General features: G+C 47.6%; 1 protein-coding gene across 6 annotated transcripts in view; it reads left to right on the top strand.

The window, feature by feature from the left end:
* tnrc18 (trinucleotide repeat containing 18) overlaps positions 1–15,775 on the top strand; it is a 144,283-nt gene that overhangs the window by 104,367 nt on the left and 24,141 nt on the right. For 4 of the 6 annotated variants that reach the window (XM_055651060.1, XM_055651059.1, XM_055651063.1 and 1 more), the window contains 5 exons: positions 4,898–5,212; positions 10,293–10,496; positions 12,023–12,429; positions 13,841–13,990; positions 14,994–15,138. In XM_055651060.1, coding sequence (XP_055507035.1) covers positions 4,898–5,212; positions 10,293–10,496; positions 12,023–12,429; positions 13,841–13,990; positions 14,994–15,138 — 1,221 coding nt within the window. The remainder of the gene's footprint in view (positions 1–4,897; positions 5,213–10,292; positions 10,497–12,022; positions 12,430–13,840; positions 13,991–14,993; positions 15,139–15,775) is intronic. The other 2 variants (XM_055651062.1, XM_055651064.1) reach the window with 1 other exon arrangement.

Raw genomic sequence — 15,775 nt, forward strand, 5'->3', positions numbered from 1 at the left:
ATTAAATATCCAGGATTCCAGGGACCCAGTTACTGAAGTAGCTGGGATCCGCCTTTATCGATTACCTGTTAACATTGCCTCTAATTATTTATTTATATTTATGGAGAGAGAAAATAAAGAAAGAAAGACATTAGAAAACTACAATAAACCATCAATAATACGACTTGGAAGATAGGTCCGTAGGTCAGAAGACATAACTATTCATCTAGTCCTGGGTTCAGGCTTCAGTCCGGCCTTCATGCCGTTCCGATCTACCCCTTCAAGTAATCTATAAATGGAGACTATATTCTTATGAATAATTCTGGTTTGTCAATTAAGACATATCTAATTTTTTCCAAATGTAAGGTGAAATTTAGCTGAGTGACTGAGTGCATTTTCTGAGTCAATAGACAATAGGTGCATGAATAGGCCATTCGGCCCTTCAAGCCAGCCATTCCATTCAATGTGATCCGTGGCTGATCATCCACAATCGGGACACCGTTCCTGCCTTCTCCCCATATCCCCCCGACTCCACCATCTTTAAGAGTCCTGGAGAGAATAAATAAATGGGATCCATCACCATTGGCAGAGGGGTTCTAAAACTACGGGGGTGAAGATAGACGCAGCGAGACAAGAAGACATGACTTGAGAATTAAGGGACAGAAGCTTAGGGGTAACATGAGGGCGAACCTCTTTACTCAGAGAGTGGTAGCGGTGTGGAATGAGCTTCCAGTGGAAGTGGTGGAGGCAGGGTTGATTTTATAATTTAAAAATAAATTGGATAGGTATATGGACGGGAAAGGAATGGAGGGTTATGGTCTGAGTGCAGGTAGATGGGACTAGGTGAGAGTAAGTGTTCGGCATGGACTTAAAGGGCCGAGAGGGCTGTTTCCGTGCTGTAATTGTTATATGGTTATATGGGTGAGGCAGCGTCTATGGAGCGAAGGAATAGGCGACGTTTCGGGTCGAGACCCTTCCAAATGTCGCCTATTCCTTCGGAAGAAGGGTCTCGACCCGAAGCGTCGCCTATTCCTTCGAAGATAGACTTGCAGCGAGACACATTTACTCAAAATCTCGCTTCCTACCAGTTGTGTGTTTAGGAGCCTCGGAGTGCCAAATGTACCCGGTGAAGATGCCACTGGTTTGTGGAAGTTTGTTGAAGTATCTATAGCCATTCTCTGTGTGTGTCATTTTCAAGTTAACGGATGCCAGCACTGGGAAGCGAATTACCATGCCGTTTTTGGTAGCCGGTGTCAACGTTTCAAGGGGGCATGAGAGGCAGGAGACGCTGGTGTCTGGGGCCAAAGAAGGGGTACTCAAGGGGGGGAGCTCGGCAGGTCAAGATGGAGGGGGGACCTCATTTGAATTGAAACGTACCGAATAGTGAAAGCCTTGGATAGAGCGGATGTGGAGATGATGTTTCCACCAGTGGAAGAGTCTAGGACTAGAGGTCACAGCCTCAGAATTAAAGGATGTTCTTTTAGGGAGGAGACGAGGAGGAATTTCTTTAGCCAGAAGGTGGTGAATCGGGAGAAATTCATTGCCACAGAAGGCCGTGGAGACCAAGTCAGTGGATATTTTTAAGGCAGAGATATATAGATCTTGATTAGCACAGGTGGCAGAGGTTATGGGGAGAAGGCAGGAGAATGGGGTTAGGAGGGAGAGATAGATCAGCCATGATTGAATGGCGGAGTAGGCTTGATGGGCCGAATGGCCTAATTCTGCCCCTGTCGCATGATCTCATAATCTTATGAAGGGTCCAGACCCCGAAAGGTATCTTGTCCATTTCCCTCTCCAGATGCTGCCTGACCTGCTGAGTTCCCCCACCATCACTCCTTTCTTTGCTCACTATTCCGAGATTTGGTGTGATATCGGCCAGAGGGAGAGTGTAGGCTGCAGCCCAGCTCTGTGAGTCAGCTTTGGGCCCAGTTCGAGTCTTGTTTCTCCGGCAGTGGAGACGCCATTCGCAGGTCAGACAGCCCTTAAAGGGACGTTCTGATCTCCATTTCCTCAGATATACCCTACATGGATAGGACAGGTTTGGAGCGATATGGACCAAACGCGGGGCAGGTGGGACTAGTGCAGCTGGGGACATGTTGGCCGGTGTGGGCAAGATGGGCCGAAGGGCCTGTTTCCACGCAGTGTCACTCCATTGATTCTAAATGCCCTTGTGAAGAAAAGGTTGATTGGTCCTCTCTCTCCCAGTTGGTGAACAAGATGGGAACCCAGCCCCGAGCATCAAGGTCTCATTCTTTGTGTCTGAGCCGGTCAATAGACAATAGACAATCGGTGCAGTAGTAGGCCATTTGGCCCTTCGAGCCAGCACCGCCATTCAATGTGATCATGGCTGATCATCCCCAATCAGTACCCCGTTCCTGCCTTCTCACCATATCCCCTGACTCTGCTATTTTTAAGAGCCCTATCTTGAAAGCATCCAGAGAACCTGCCTCCACCGCCCTCTGAGGCAGAGAATTCCACACACTCACCACTCTCTGTGAGAAAAAGTGTTTCCTCGTCTCCGTTCTAAATGGCTTACCCCTTATTCTTAAACTGTGGCCCCTGGTTCTGGACTCCCCCAACATCGGGAACATGTTTCCTGCCTCTATCGTGTCCAAACCCTTAACAATCTTATATGTTTCAATGAGATGCCCTCTCATCCTTCTAAACTCCAGAGTGTACAAGCCCAGCTGCTCCGTTCTCTCAGCATACGACAGTCCCGCCATCCCGGGAATTAACCTTGTAAACCTACGCTGCACTCCCTCAATAGCAAGAATGTTAAGGTCTGATGTTAATGCATCGCCAATGTGCTTGTTCTGTGTGTTTGACTAGTTGCTTAAGGTTTCTTTTATCTTCAGTTTAGCTTATTGTCACCTGTACCGAGGTGCAGTGAAAAGCTTTTGTTGCATGCTAACCAGTCAGCGGAAAGACAACACATGATTACAATCGAGCCATTTACAGTGTTTAGATACACACGATAAGGGGAATAACGTTTAGTGCAAGGTAAAGGCAGAAAAAATCAATCAAGGATAGTCCGAGGGTCACCAAAGAGGTAGATAGTAGTTCAGCGCTGCTCTCTGGTTGTGGTGGGATGGTTCAGTTGCCTGATAACAGCTGGGAAGATATTGGAAAGAAATATTTGCTGTCTGTAAAATGGTGTGAATGAGCCCAAGGTGGTGTGGCCAACGCATTTGGAGGTCTTGAATAGTCTGTCTATCTGCTTTTGTTGGTACTTACGATGGTCTCAATGCAACAGTTTAATAAGTTGATGGTTAACAATCACTAGATGTTTAAGAAGGAACTGCAGATGCTGGAAAATCGAAGGTAGACAAAAGTGGTGGTGAAACTCAGCGGGTGCAGCAGCATCTATGGAGCGAAGGAAATAGGCAACGTTTCGGGCCGAAACCCTTCAAGGGTTTCGGCCCGAAACGTTGCCTATTTCCTTCAGGGTTTCGGCCCGAAACGTTATCTATTTCCTTTGCTCCACAGATGCTGCTGCACCCGCTGAATTTCTCCAGCACTTTTGTCTACCAATAATCACTAGATTACTGGTCATTGTGGTTCAGTGGAACTTGTCTTTGTGGGGAATAAATGTGTCGGGTGTAACTTACAAAATTCTTAAGGGGTGGACAGGCTAGATGCAGGAAGATTGTTCCCGATGTTGGGGAAGTCCAGGACAAGGGGTCACAGCTTAAGGATAAGGGGTAAATCCTTTAGAACCGAGATGAGGAGAACTTTTTTCACACAGAGAGTGGTGAATCTCTGGAACTCTCTGCCACAGAGGGTAGTTGAGGCCAGTTCATTGGCTATATTTAAGAGGGAGTTAGATGTGGCCCTTGTGGCCAAGGGGATCAGAGGGTATGGAGAGAAGGCAGGTACGGGATACTGAGTTGGATGATCAGCCATGATCATATTAAATGGCGGTGCAGGCTCGAAGGGCCGAATGGCCTACTCCTGCACCTAATTTCTATGTTTCTATGTTTCTATGGGTGGTGTGCAAGAGGGGTGAGCAGATGTTGGGACACAAGGAATTGCAGATGCTGTAGACCTGAGCAAAACGCAAAGTGCTGGAGGAACTCGGTCAATAAGACAGCATCTGTGGGGAAGAATGGACAGGTGACGTTCCCTGGAGCGCAGGGAGATGAGGGATGATCTTGTAGAGGTGTACAAAAACATGAGAGGAATAGATCGGGTAGACGCACAGCATCACTTGCCCAGAGTTGGGGAATCGAGGACCAGAGGACAAAGGTTTAAAATGAAGGGGGAAAGATTTAATAGAAATCTGAGGACCAACTTTTTCACACAAAGGTTGGCGGGTGTATGGAACGAGCTGCCAGAGGTGGTAGTTGAGGCTGGGCCTATTGCAAAGTTTAACAAATAATTAAACGGGTACATGGATAGGACAGGTATATTGAGATAATAATAATACTAATAATAGCTTTAATTTGTTTTCATACAATTGAATACAAAGCGCTTTCTAAACAAAACAGGTCTAAATACAAATACAATTTTAAAACAGTAAGAACACATATTTATATAAAAATATAAAATATAAAATTGAGAGTGTAAAAGGCAAAGGAAGTAAATTCAGTTAAAATCAGATATGGACCAAACGCAGGCAGCTGGGACATGTTGGTCGGAGTGGCCAAGTTGGGCCGAAGGGCCTGTTTCCGCACTGTGTCACTCCACGACTCTTATGCCTCCATGACGGAGCACAAATGTGTAGAAGCAATTTGCATTGTAGATCTTCTTGGCTGTATCCAGGCACAAGGCCCTAAGCCTGCGGGCATTGGCCCATTCATTGACTGTGTGGTGACTTGGTGTTGATGTTCCTGTTGCATTACTGCTGTGCGCGGCGCGGCGCGGGTGCCTGTGAGCGGTGACACTGAGCGCTGCTCCCCCCTTTTTGTTGCCGCTGCAGATACCGACACGGACGACGAGGACGTGGAGGATCTGTGCAAGAACGAGTGGCCGCGGCGGTCCACCTCCAGCCTGGCCGAGCGACCAGGCCCCAAGCAGAAGGTGGCTCCCACCCTCTACGGCCTGATGTCAAAGAAGAGCAAGGCTTCACTGGGCGGCAGCATCAAGCAGGCCAAGAGACTTGCTTCCGCCACCGGGACTGTGTCAACACAGCGGGCCCTTGACAAGAAAAAACTCAAGCACTTTGCGTTGCTGCTGGCAGAGGCCGAGGCCAGGACCTCCTTCACCGACAGCTCGGAGGACTCATTCAATCAAGGTTAATAGAAGTAAACCTCAGGTGTTGAAAGAATATGATGGTGCTAAGTAGTGGCCATCTGGAATTTGGCAGTGTAAACTGCCCTTTTCTAAAACTGTGTGATGTATTAAATATTGGCTCGTTTAGAGCCTGTATCTAATCGGCTAAGTCCTAAGTCCTTCTCTCCTTCCTTGGCATTGGCCTCTTGAGAGGCCGCAATGAACCATTGGAATTGTAAATGGAATACTTTGTGTGCGTGTGTGTGCGTTCTCCCATTGTTTGTACTGCAATTTGGTGCTGAAGCTGAATTAAACATGGTCATTTCTTTTTTAACTAAATGAGCGTGCTTTGTCTCTCTTGCTTTGCATCCGCTTTTCATTGTTTTTAAAATATAGTCTCCTGCTAATAGACAAAAAAAAAAAGGGCATTTCACTTCATTCCCACTTGCAATAGAACACTCTATTATTCAGATATCCCTTCTCGTGTCAGGCTCTTTGTAGGAATCGCAGCAATGTTGGTTTTCTTTGTCTCTGTTTCTTAGAAGCTTGCTGGTATCGCCTCCTCTAATCTCTAATACATCCTTGAATATCCACAATAATTTCAATATTTCTCCCCTCCCCCCTGTTTGCTGTTTTATCGTTTATTATATATTTTTTGCCCCCACCCTCTCCCGAAGCCACAAAACTTTCAGAAGCACCTGAGGTAAAATCTTCTCCTCACAAGATGATCGGTATTTTCTGCTTGGGCTAATAGACTTATGCCCCTGTCCCACTTAGGAAACCTGAACGGCAACCTCTGGAGACTTTGCACCCCACCCAAGGTTTCCGTGCGGTTCCCGGAGGTTTTTGTCAGTCTCCCTACCTGCTTCCACTACCTGCAACCTCCGGCAACCACCTGCAACCTCCGGGAACCGCAATGAAACCTTGGGTGGGGCGCAAAGTCTCCAGAGGTTTCCGTTCAGGTTTCCTAAGTGGGACACAGGGGCATTTAAGGGTGCGCCTGCATTTAATGGAGCGCTCAGTAAATGCCCCCAAAACGGGAGGTCAGGGTGTTGTGTAGTCTTGGGTGGGGACTTGTAACCAGGAGAAAATGATTAGAGCGTCTTTGGTCGAAAACCCCACGAAATATCTAATGAATAGCTTCAACCAATTTGAAAGGATTTGTGGAATTTTTATCTTTGGCTGGTGTTCAGTATATATGGGATTGGACAGTTGGAGTGTAGTATAATGTTGCCTGAGTCTGTTCAAGGTGCAAGGTGACTGTTCAACCACTGTACCCCCAGTTTTAAATTGTCCCTGTCCTTTGTAACCTGCCATTTGGAGAGACATTGGCCTTTCCAGGGCTTGTTTGCCAGATAGTTTTGAAGCTTTGCCCTTGCAGGCAGGTTTCCGAAAAGGCCATTCAGCGGCTTAAAAAACAATTTTTTTTTTAACCAGTTTTATTTTGTTGGGCCGATGATGTATGTCCCACCATTTGTAAAATAACGTCACAGTTTGAAAGGAGTTCCCTGATATTCACCTTATACCTCCCCCCCACTTCCCTCCCCCTTGATAAGTTTGGAAAAGTTGGACGTTTATGTGCAGTTATTTTTTTTTAAACAAAAAAAAATTTTGTACATGATAATTTAAAGAAAGAAATGTGTCAATTATATTAATATCTTAAAGCTCTGTTGTTTAAATAGTTTCACACCAAGGGAGATTTGAGGGCAAATGGGTTTTTCAAATATAGAACAAAATGATGAATCTAAATTATTGCCTGCCCACTATGTGTCCATATTTTAGCGCCTCTACTCTGTACCAGAGGATAAATACTCCAGCTCATTGACACACTTTTTGTTGTTTGTTTGTTTTCGGAAGGCAGGTCCCTCCTGTGTAATGAGAAGGTTCCTGGTCCAATTGAATGGGAAATGGAGGATGTTATTTTAGTGTTGGTGGAGGGGGGAAGGTGAATCTTTCGGGTCCACTTGCTTGTCTCAAATACGGGAATTCACAGAACTGGACTTGCATTAGGACTAGGTGGAGGCGTAACAGCAAGCAACCAAATGATATCCTCAGAAGGCTAGAACCCATTGCCGGAAGCCATTTTGTTTTTTTGTTTTTTACAAATGGCATTAGTGTTGGCTAGACATTTCAACTTGGCCGAGTAAAAGGTTACGATTTACAACGCTGGTTTAAGGCAGTGAATATAGTGACAATTTGTGTTAAACATAACTGCATCCTGAGACCCTCCTGAACTTGATTGATTGACTAGTATTAAATAAAAAGACTAGCATTGATAAATTGATTGACTAATATTGATTAATAGGCCCAGTATTAATTGATTCATTGAGTATTGATCAAGTGATTGACAAATTTTGAATAATATGACTAGTATTGATTGATTGGTTGATTGACTAGTTTTGGAAACAATAGAATATTAAATCGATGAGAATATTCCTTAAAGAAGCAAGTCAAATCCAAACCTTTTGCTCATCCATTGAACAAAATTGTATGCGACAGTTAGTTCTGTGAGAATGGCTGAGGTTCATTGAACCTGAATCTTTTGGGTACTCATTTTTTTTTTCTTTAGAAAACATATTTGGGATGTGAACTATTCTTGAACTTTCACCAAGGAAGCAATGGCAGTCGTCAATAATCCAGTGGCCTCCTTTCATTCCTACTCCTGTTTTTGCCGTCGATAATGTGTCAAAAATCCATTACTGCTTGGATCGCACCTTGCAGCGGCCAGCAAAATCAATGGACTCTGTGCAAGGCAGTGTCCTTGCCGAGGCAAATTATTGACCGTTTCTGCTGGCCTGTGTCGGGGAAACACCCGCGCCATATGTGTGCGCGCGTGCTCGTACACGCGCGCACGTGGATCGATACAGGCCAGCGAGATCAGGCAATTGGGGCCCATGACGGATTCAGAGTTGAACACATCCTGCCTTGATTTTTGCAGGATGTTTGTTTGTAAACTCGACAGCACAAACAAGAGAGGGAATATCGCCACTGGCTTTGCATCGAACTGGCAATGTTACACTGAGAGTGAAGTTGCTTTCTTGAAGGGGAAAAAAAAATTATTACGATCATTTTTGTTTTTGGAAATGTCTCCCACAGAAGGTCAGAGAAGGGTGCCCGCTGCAGAACGATGTTACTAATTGCCTTTTAAGGGATATTTGGGTAATAGGGTTCTTTACGGCTTTCTCCATCTCCCCCCCCCCCCCCTCCCTTCCCCCCCTTTAATCTCAGTACTAAAACAATAACTGGCTTTTCTAGAATGCTTGCTTTCTCCTTGCAGCTGCTTCTCACCCCTCCACTTTTGACCCCTTATCCATGATGCTTGGTTGTCCCTTGGTACCTTGCTTTGTGCGCGTGCTGCAGTAAGAAGCAAAGTGAATGGCTGGGAGTAAGGCAGATGCCTGACAGTAGGGCCCACATTGCCATGGCAGAAGCTTGAACTTTGGTTATGTAGGTAGGAAAACCACTTCTATTTTTTTTTCAATGTGACCGATATTCTCTTGACTTGTCATTATTACTTTCCTATCTGTTCTCGATAAAGTTGTGCCAGCATATTTTTTTAAAAAAACGAAAAAAAAATGTATTGGCGAATATCCTTTTTAAAAAAAACTAAAAACTTCCAATTAGAAGAAGGTGATTTTGTACACTTTTTGATGATGAGATAAAATTGTTACTATGACAACCAAAATGACCCAAAGCTGTTCGCAGTCTGCCTACACACAGCCTCCTTTGTGAACAGTAGACTTGCTTGCTTTTTACCAATAAGCTATGAAGTGTTTTTTTTTTTAATTCTCCTGAGGGTTTGTTTACATGCCCGGAGGTCAGCTTTCTACGCTTAACATACTCACCTTGCTCCATTCCTTGATAAGTAATAAAGGTGTCGCTAACAGTAGTGGTCTCCCTATCTTCGCTTTCCTCCCTAACCAATCTTGCACTGTGTTTTTCGTAGGTCTAAGCTATCTGATAACATTTCAAAGCAAAACCACCAAAAATTGCTGTTGGTCGATTTAAAAAAAAAAAAAAAAAAAAAAATGTTTGATTAAGTGGTGCAAATATATATATATATATATTTTAAAAAAATGCATTGAATGTGAGTCGAAGATTGTTGTCGGCAATGTAAAACACATCTGTAAATTTAACCCTTGGACTAAGAGCTGATGCTCTCCAATAGTCCAAGGACTAAATAGCATTTGCATTATGGAATTCCTTCACACAAAGTTATTTGATTTCTGCCCTCTTTTATATTTCTGTACTGTGAAATTTGTATGTCGGAAATGTGGGTTTTAAGGAGTGGAGAATGTTGGCAAGCAGAGTTTGGTCTGGGAGTTCCTTCCATTCTAATCGCCATTCTGTGTTGGACTGAGGGATGGATCATTTTCCACCTCTCCGGCATCCTTGTTAGTAGTTGTACCTGGATTTACCTTAAAGTATCAATCACCCTGTTCATATTTACGTTGCATAATCTACAATGGGATTCTTCTTCAGTGACCCCCTGAATTGGCAGTAACACCATTCCAGCACACACGTGTAAGGCCTGAACCTTAAAGGTGCCAGTACAAGGCGGCACGGTGGTGCAGCGGTAAAGTTGCTGCCTTTACAGCGCTGACGGCACCAGAGACCCGGGTTCGATCCTGGCCGCGGGCGCTTGTCTGCACGGAGCACACACGTTCTCCCCGTGACCTGCGTGGGTTTTGCCCGGGTGCTCCAGTTTCCCCCGCCACTCTCCAAAGACGTATGGGTTTTGTAGGTTAATTGAGTTGGTTTAAAGTGTAAATTGTCCCTAGTGTGTGCGTAGGGCAGTGTTAAAGCGCGGGGATTGCTGGTTGGCGTGGACTCGGTGGGCCGAAGGGCCTGTTTCCGCGCTGTATCACTAATCTAAACTCAATAATTCAATGGGGAACTAGGAAGTACCGCACTTCAAACAAAAAAAAAAGACAGACGTTCTTCAGAATCACTTGCCCTTACATTTGACGTTTCACCTCCAGTATTGTAAGGGATGACTATGTGGCCAGAAATGCCACTTCTCATTCATTCTCCAGTACTTTCAACCCACCATGTTGTGGATAGTTTTTGCTGCCAGTAACTTGCCACTTTTTTCAATGTAGATTACACCTCTGAAGAGGAGGATTATAGGAAGGACTGCAGTGATAATGTGTCCTCACTCATGTTGGAGGAGAGCGGCCTGGGCCTGCTAGCCCGCTTCGCAGCCAGCGCCATGCCCAGCCCCGTCATGACCCCGCCACTGTCCATCGTGCAGCTGGAGGCCAAGCAGAAAGCCCGGAAGAAAGAAGAACGGCAAAGTTTGATGGGTGAGTGGATCTAGGCAGGTGAGTGCAAGAGTCAATGAGTGGAATACAGCATGGAAACAGGCCCTTCGGCCCATCTATACTAGTCCCACCTGCCTGCGTTTGGTTCATATCCCTCTACACCTGTCCAATGAGGTAGATAGTAGTTCAGGACCACAACCAGAGAGCAGTGCTGAACAACTATCTACCTCATTGGTGACCCGTGGACTTGATTGGACTTTGCTGGCTTTACCTTGCACTAAACGTTATTCCCTATCATGTATCTCTATACACTTTAAATGGCTCGATTGTAATCATGTATTGTCTTTCCGCTGACTGGTTAGCGCGCGACAAAAGCTTTTCACTGTAACTCGGTACACGTGACATTGTAACTATCCATGTACCTGTCTAATTGTTTCTTAAACGTTGCGATAGTCCCTGCCTCAACTCCGTCCTCCCGGCAGCTCGTTCCATACACCCACCACCCTTTCCCCCTTCACCTTGGCGTGCTTTAGTGGTCAGGTCCCCTACATGATGTGAACCTGTGATATCCATTAACACACAGTTGGTTGTCTGACTGAACAGCATTGGCCTGTTAACAGAAGTTCAGTTTAAAATTTACAGATACAGCGTGGAAACAGGCCCTTCGGCCCACCGAGCCCGCAACGACCAGCGATCCCCGCACGTTAACACAAATCCTTCACACACTAGAGTCAATTTACATTTACACCAAGACAATTAACCTACAAACCCACGCAGGGGAGAATGTACAAACTGAACGTACAGACAGCACCCGTAGTCGGGATTGAACCGGGTTCTCGGGCACGGCTGAGAGGCAGCAACGCTACCACTGCGCCACCGCGCCACCCCCTGTGTTGTGGTGCAGTCTAGTGCATGGAGCGTGATAGCAAATTGGCCGGCCATTGGCAGAAACAGCTGCATGGTTGCTTGTTCAGGCCAGACCAGCGCTTGCTTCAGATTCACACCAACATCCCACAAGCCCAGCCATACATCGCAACGCTCCGCTGAAGGCAGCCAGCTTCCAGCGAAGGTGACCTTCTCAAACGTCCTCTGCAGAAACTCATTTGTACACCGTGAATTGTACTCGTGAAGAGTATTTCCGCTGACTGGGCAGCAAGTCACAAAAAACATTTTCATTGCACCTTGGTACACATGACAATTAATCTAAACTAAACTAAGATAGACACAAAAAGCTGGAGTAACTGTACAGGTGAGGCAGCATCTCTGGAGAGAAGGAATAGGTGACGTTTTGGGTCGGAAACCGACTTCAGACTTCAAACTATAATTGAGAATTCAGTTTTACTCCATGGGTTTTTTAACCATCTATTGTGCATTGTTGGTCTTGTGAATAAAATCCGAGTCTCGACCCAAAACGTCACCCATTCCTGCGCTCCGGAGATGCTGCCTGTCCCGCTGAGTTACTCCAGCAGTTTGTGTCTATCTTCAGTGTCAGCCGGCATCTGCAGTTCCTTCCTGCACAAACCCGTTAAGCCGCACGGCTGATAGTTTCTTTTTTTCTATACATTCAGGCACGGAATTTGAATACACGGACTCTGAAAGTGAGATCAAGATCAAGCAGAAGCTGGCGATGGTGCCTCGGGGGAAGAAGTCCCTTCAGGAGCCGGGGGCGATGAGCAGGAGCGAGCAGCCGTGCGTGGATCGGCAGCGGGGCGCGGAGAAGGAGAGGAAGGAGAAGGCCAAGCAGAAATCTCCGCGCGAGTTCACCTTCGACTTTGGCGCCGAGGTCAGCGACGACGATGCGTGGAGCCGGCGGCGGCGGAGCGAGAGAATCTTCCTCAACGACGCTTCTGCCATCGCCTCCGCCGCGCTGTCTCCGGCCGCCATCCCCTGCACCGTCCCCGCCATTAAAGCCAGCAGATGCGTGAGGGGCTCGGCCGTCAGTCCCAGGAAAGATGCAGCCAAGGCCAAGAACAAGGTGGCCATTCCTCCAACACCCGTCTCTCAGTCTGGTTAATCCGGGCGCGGTGGTGCAGTGGGCAGAGATGCAGTTGGCAGAGATGCAGCGGGTAGAGATGCAGCGGGGAGAGATGCAGCAGGCAGAGATGCAGCGGGCAGAGATGCAGTGGGGAGAGATGCAGCGGGTAGAGATGCAGCGGGCAGAGATGCAGCGGGCGGAGGGTAGAGTCGCAGCGGGCAGAGATGCAGCGGGAAGTGTTGCAGCGGGCAGTGTTGCAGCGGGTAGAGATGCAGCGGGAAGTGTTGCAGCGGGCAGTGTTGCAGCGGGTAGAGATGCAGCGGGGCAGTGTTGCAGTGGGCAGTGTTGCAGCGGGCAGTGTTGCAGCGAGTAGAGTTGCAGCGGGCAGTGTTGCAGCGGGCAGTGTTGCAGTGGGTAGAGATGCAGCGGGCAGTGTTGCAGCGGGCAGAGATACAGCGGGCAGTGTTGCGGCGGGTAGAGCTGCTGCCACACATAGAGGGAGGGAGGGATGTGTCTCACTGGGTATGTGGTGACTCCTGTCTCTTTGTGAAAGGTGCCCTCTTTGTAGAACTCTCCTTATCAGGGCACCCAGTGAAACCCAGTGGGGAATGTTGAATAAGGGAAATGCTGGAAAAATCGACAGTAGACAAAAATGCTGGAGAAACTCAGCGGGTGAGGCAGAATCTATGGAGCGAAGGAATAGGTGACGTTTTGGGTCGGGGCCCTTCTTCAGACTGATGTGGGGGGGGGGGAACCTTCAATGTCTGCTGTGATCATCACGGAGGCACTTTGAGAAAGCATGCCATTGGCGACACGGTGGAACAGCTAGTAGGGCAGCGCAGCGCCAGAGACCCGCTGTCTACGCGGAGTTTGCACGTTCTCCCCGTGACCTGCGTGGGTTTGCTCCGGGTGCTCCGGTTTCCTCCCACACCCCAAAGACGTGCGGGTTTGCAGGTTAATTTGGCTTTGGTAAAGATTGTAACTTGTCCCTAGTGTGTAGAATAGTGTTAGCGTGCGGGGGTCGCTGGTCGGTGCCGACTCGGTGGGCCTGTTTCCGCGCTGTGTCTCTAAACTAAAAAAAACTACACTAACGATATAGCGCAGAAACAGGCCCTTTGGCCCAACGAGTCCGTGCCACCCAGCAATCACCCCATGCACCAGCACAATCCTACACACTAGGGACAATTAAAATCTTCATATCCAAGCCATGGGGTTGGGAGGGAAAGATAGATCAGCCATGATTGAATGGCGGAGTAGACTTGATGGGCCGAATGGCCTCAATTCCGCTCCTACAACTTATGAATTTATTCCGAATTGAGCTGGGAAAGGGGGATAAGCCTGTATTTAGAGTCTGTCAGGGGCTGGTGAGAGGGCGAGTTTGTTGATTCAATGCTGTCTTTGGCACTTGCAGAGGAAGAAAGGGAACGAGATGCAGTCCCCCGACTTGTCCCTGGCCCAGAGTGGGAGCAGCGAGCCTGAGCCCAGGGTCGGGGTCCTACGCAGTGCCAGCCCCTGCAAGAAGACCAAGCTCAAGGTGAAGGCAAAGGATGGCAAAAAGGAGGTAACGCTCCCCGCCCCACCGCACTGCCGCTGAGTCTGTGTTCATGTTTATGTTTAGAGGTACAGCGCGGAAACAGGCCCTTCGACCCACCGAGTCCGCGCCGACCAGCGATCCCCGCACACGTACACTATCCTACACACACCGGGGACAATTTACAATTACACCAAAGCTAATTAGCCGACAAACCTGCGCGTCTTTGGGGTGTGGGAGGAAACCGGAGCACCCGGAGAAAACCCACGTGGGCCACGGGGAGAACGAACAAACTCCGTACAGACAGCACTGGATTGAACCAATGGTGGAAGGTTGATGCACTTATTTGTAATGAGGTCAAGTTGCTTCCGAGAAGCTCAGGTACACTCCGGGCACACACACACCTCCAGATTCTTTCCAGGGACAGTTTCTTCCCAGCTGTTATCAGGCAAATGAATCATCCTACCACAACCAGAGAGCAGTGCTGAACTACTTTCTACCTCATTGGTGACCCTCGGACTATCCTGGATCGGACTTTGCTGGCTTTACCTTGCACTAAACGTTATTCCCTTTAAGTAAGTAAGTAAGTAAGTTTATTGGCCAAGTATTCACATACAAGGAATTTGCCTTGGTGCTCCGCCCACAAGTAACAACATGACATACAGTGTCAGTTACGAATGACTCAGAAAACAATAAACATTAATAATAATAAAACATTAATGATAAAACACCATTGATCAAGCATGTGAACCAACAAAATACCAGATCAAACGGAGGCGTATCATTATCATGTATCTTTCTATACACTAAAATGGCCCGATTGTAATCATGTATTGTCTTTCCGTTGACTGGTTAGCACGCAATGAAAAGCTTTTCACTGTACCTCGGTACACGTGACAATAAACTAAAGTGAAAAAATAAGTTTGGATGGTAAAATGAGCTACCTTGCAGTGCCCGGTGTGTTAATATTGAACAGGAAGCATGCTAAACTGGGCACTGGCTTTGTACTGATCTGCTGCCTTATGTCCCCCAGCAGACTCGCTGTAAGGGTGGGGCCGTGAGTAAGCTGATGGAGAGCATGGCTGCGGATGAGGACTTTGAGCAGAATCAGGACAGCAGCTTCTCTGAGGATGAGAACCTTCCGCTCAGCATGTTGGTGGAACGGCCCTGCACACCAGGTTGGTACTGAACCCCCGTCAACCCTGTACCTGACGCGGCTCTGCGTGTAGAATCACAGGCGAGGCCTCCTGTTGCATCGGCGACATCCCGCGCCCAGACTCGGAGACCGTTTCGCCAAGCACCGTCCGCCAGGGCCCGCTGGGTCTCCCGGTTGCCTGCGGTCACGGTGGCGTCTCCTGAGTCCCGGCTTCGATCCCGACTACGGGTGCTGTCTGCGCGGAGTTTGCACGTTCTCCCCGTGACCTGCGTGGATTTTCTCCCGAGATCTTCGGTTTCCTCCCACGCTCCAAAGACGTGCGGGTTTATAGGTTAATTGGCTCGGTGTAAATGTAAAAATTGTCCCTAGTGTGTGTAGGATAGTGTTAACGTGCGGGGATCGCTGGTCGGCACGGACCCGGTGGGCCGAAGGGCCTGTTTCGCGCTGTATCTCTAAACTAAACTAAACCAAACCACTTTAACTCTCCTTCCCATTCCCACACTGACCTCTCTGTCCTGGGCTCTCCTCCATTGCCAGAGTGAGGCCTAGCACAAAATGGAGGAACAGCACCTCATATTCCGCTTGGGCAGCTTACAAACCAAAGGAATGAACATTAAATTGTCCAAGGTTACACAAAAAAGCTGGAGAAACTCAGCGGG

This window comes from Leucoraja erinacea, chromosome 20 (genome assembly GCF_028641065.1).
Source record: "Leucoraja erinacea ecotype New England chromosome 20, Leri_hhj_1, whole genome shotgun sequence".
NCBI classification, from domain to species: Eukaryota; Metazoa; Chordata; class Chondrichthyes; order Rajiformes; family Rajidae; genus Leucoraja; species Leucoraja erinaceus.